Here is a 1,558-nt window from a genome sequence, read left to right on the forward strand (position 1 = left end):
AGAGAGAGAGAGAGAGAGAGAGAGAGAGAGAGAGAAGGATGACGCGGGAAAATGGTCGAAAAGACAGACAGATATATAGATTGTATAAATGACAGAAACAAAGATGCATGAACTGGCAGGTAGACAAAGACAGAAAATAAACAAATAATTATACAGACCGACAGCTGGGCTAAAGTGGAAAAGGTAGCTGACAAATGCATGGAAAATAACTTTAAATAACGATGTAAATTCTGGCTAAAGCTACATTTAAAATGCGTAATTTGACGCCGGCACACAAAAGAGTCAAATCCACAAATAGACATGAGGAAGGAAATCTGTGTAAAAATATAAATTCTCTCATTCCAGTGATTAAGGGGAGATAAACTCACCTGAAGCACCAGAGCCGCTCCTACAACATACAAAGCGACAAATCCCCCCATCCTTCTCAGAATGAGCGCTGGGACAATCTTTAGAACAAGGGTCTCGAACTGTCGCTGTTTCGTCTGCGGCGGGTGTTTGAACCCTGACTCTTTGAGATTAAAGACAAAAAAAACAACAAAAAACGATTTCAATAATAGCAGAGAGTCACAGAAAAATTTGTGTCAAGGTCAAAGGAACGTCTGAAAGTGAAAGCCAGGAGTCCCTTTGGGATGCCGGGAACACAAGGTTGCAAAGTTTGTACTCACACGAAATCACGGACGCTCTACTCTAACGAATTTCACACAGTTCCAGAATATTCCTTTTTATCTACAAAAAAATAAACAACAAACATAAACGCGCTCAGATTTCCACTCTTACAAAGTCCTTGAAAACACTATGTCCGAAAATGTCTTCCTACGGATTATGGGCACTTACAATTGTAGCAATATCCTGAAGGAATCTGTTTTCTCTCAAACTTCTTGAAGGGAGCTTCGCAACTGCGCTGATATCCAAAAGGCCTTTGACTTCAAAACTCCTTGCAATGAAGGATAAACGAAAGTGTCACGTCACCTTTGAGAGACAAGAGCTAAGCGCGGAGCGAGCTTTCTCGTGGTTCGCTGGGCTTCCACTCTACGACTGCGGGGAGACAAGGTGTGCCTCAGACCTCTGATCACGACACTGGCGTGCCTACGTCCAGCGCAGGGGACAGCAATCCTGTTGTCACTTCCGTTCAAACACTGGGATTCAGAGCACGTGATGAGATAAGGGCTCCCTCCTGGTGCCGCTGTCTTGCCAAGACGGGCAAATCTGTCAATTTGGTTGCTGTAAGGAAAGGGAAATACGTTTAAAAAGATATCTTATCTAGAACAGGGTGAATGAATAAATGTCGAGTGTTTGCTTTGTGATTCAAAGAGGCCAGAGACCATGAGATTGAAAAAAAAGAACAACATGTTGGGGCGCTGACTAAACATATTATAACAACGCAATAGTTATCGGGCAGAAAGCGAAAGGTATTACGTTAGGAAACCTGTTATCGCAGAAGGTATGCATGGGGGCTGGATGGAATAGATAAATGTAAGGGAAAAAAACATTCTCTTTGATGGACACAACAGCATGTATTCTCTCTCTCTCTCTCTCTCTCTCTCTCTCTCTCTCTCTC

General features: G+C 42.7%; 1 protein-coding gene across 1 annotated transcript in view; it reads right to left on the reverse strand.

The window, feature by feature from the left end:
- Window positions 1-1,558, reverse strand: part of LOC101857835 (spore wall protein 2) — a gene marked incomplete in the record, with an annotated part of 53,324 nt that overhangs the window by 30,285 nt on the left and 21,481 nt on the right. Inside the window, 2 exon segments of the mRNA XM_013088685.2 lie at window positions 369-508; window positions 835-1,221. Of these exon segments, the coding sequence (XP_012944139.1) occupies window positions 369-419 (51 nt within the window).

This window comes from Aplysia californica, unplaced genomic scaffold (genome assembly GCF_000002075.1).
Source record: "Aplysia californica isolate F4 #8 unplaced genomic scaffold, AplCal3.0 scaffold00788, whole genome shotgun sequence".
NCBI lineage: Eukaryota > Metazoa > Mollusca > Gastropoda > Aplysiida > Aplysiidae > Aplysia > Aplysia californica.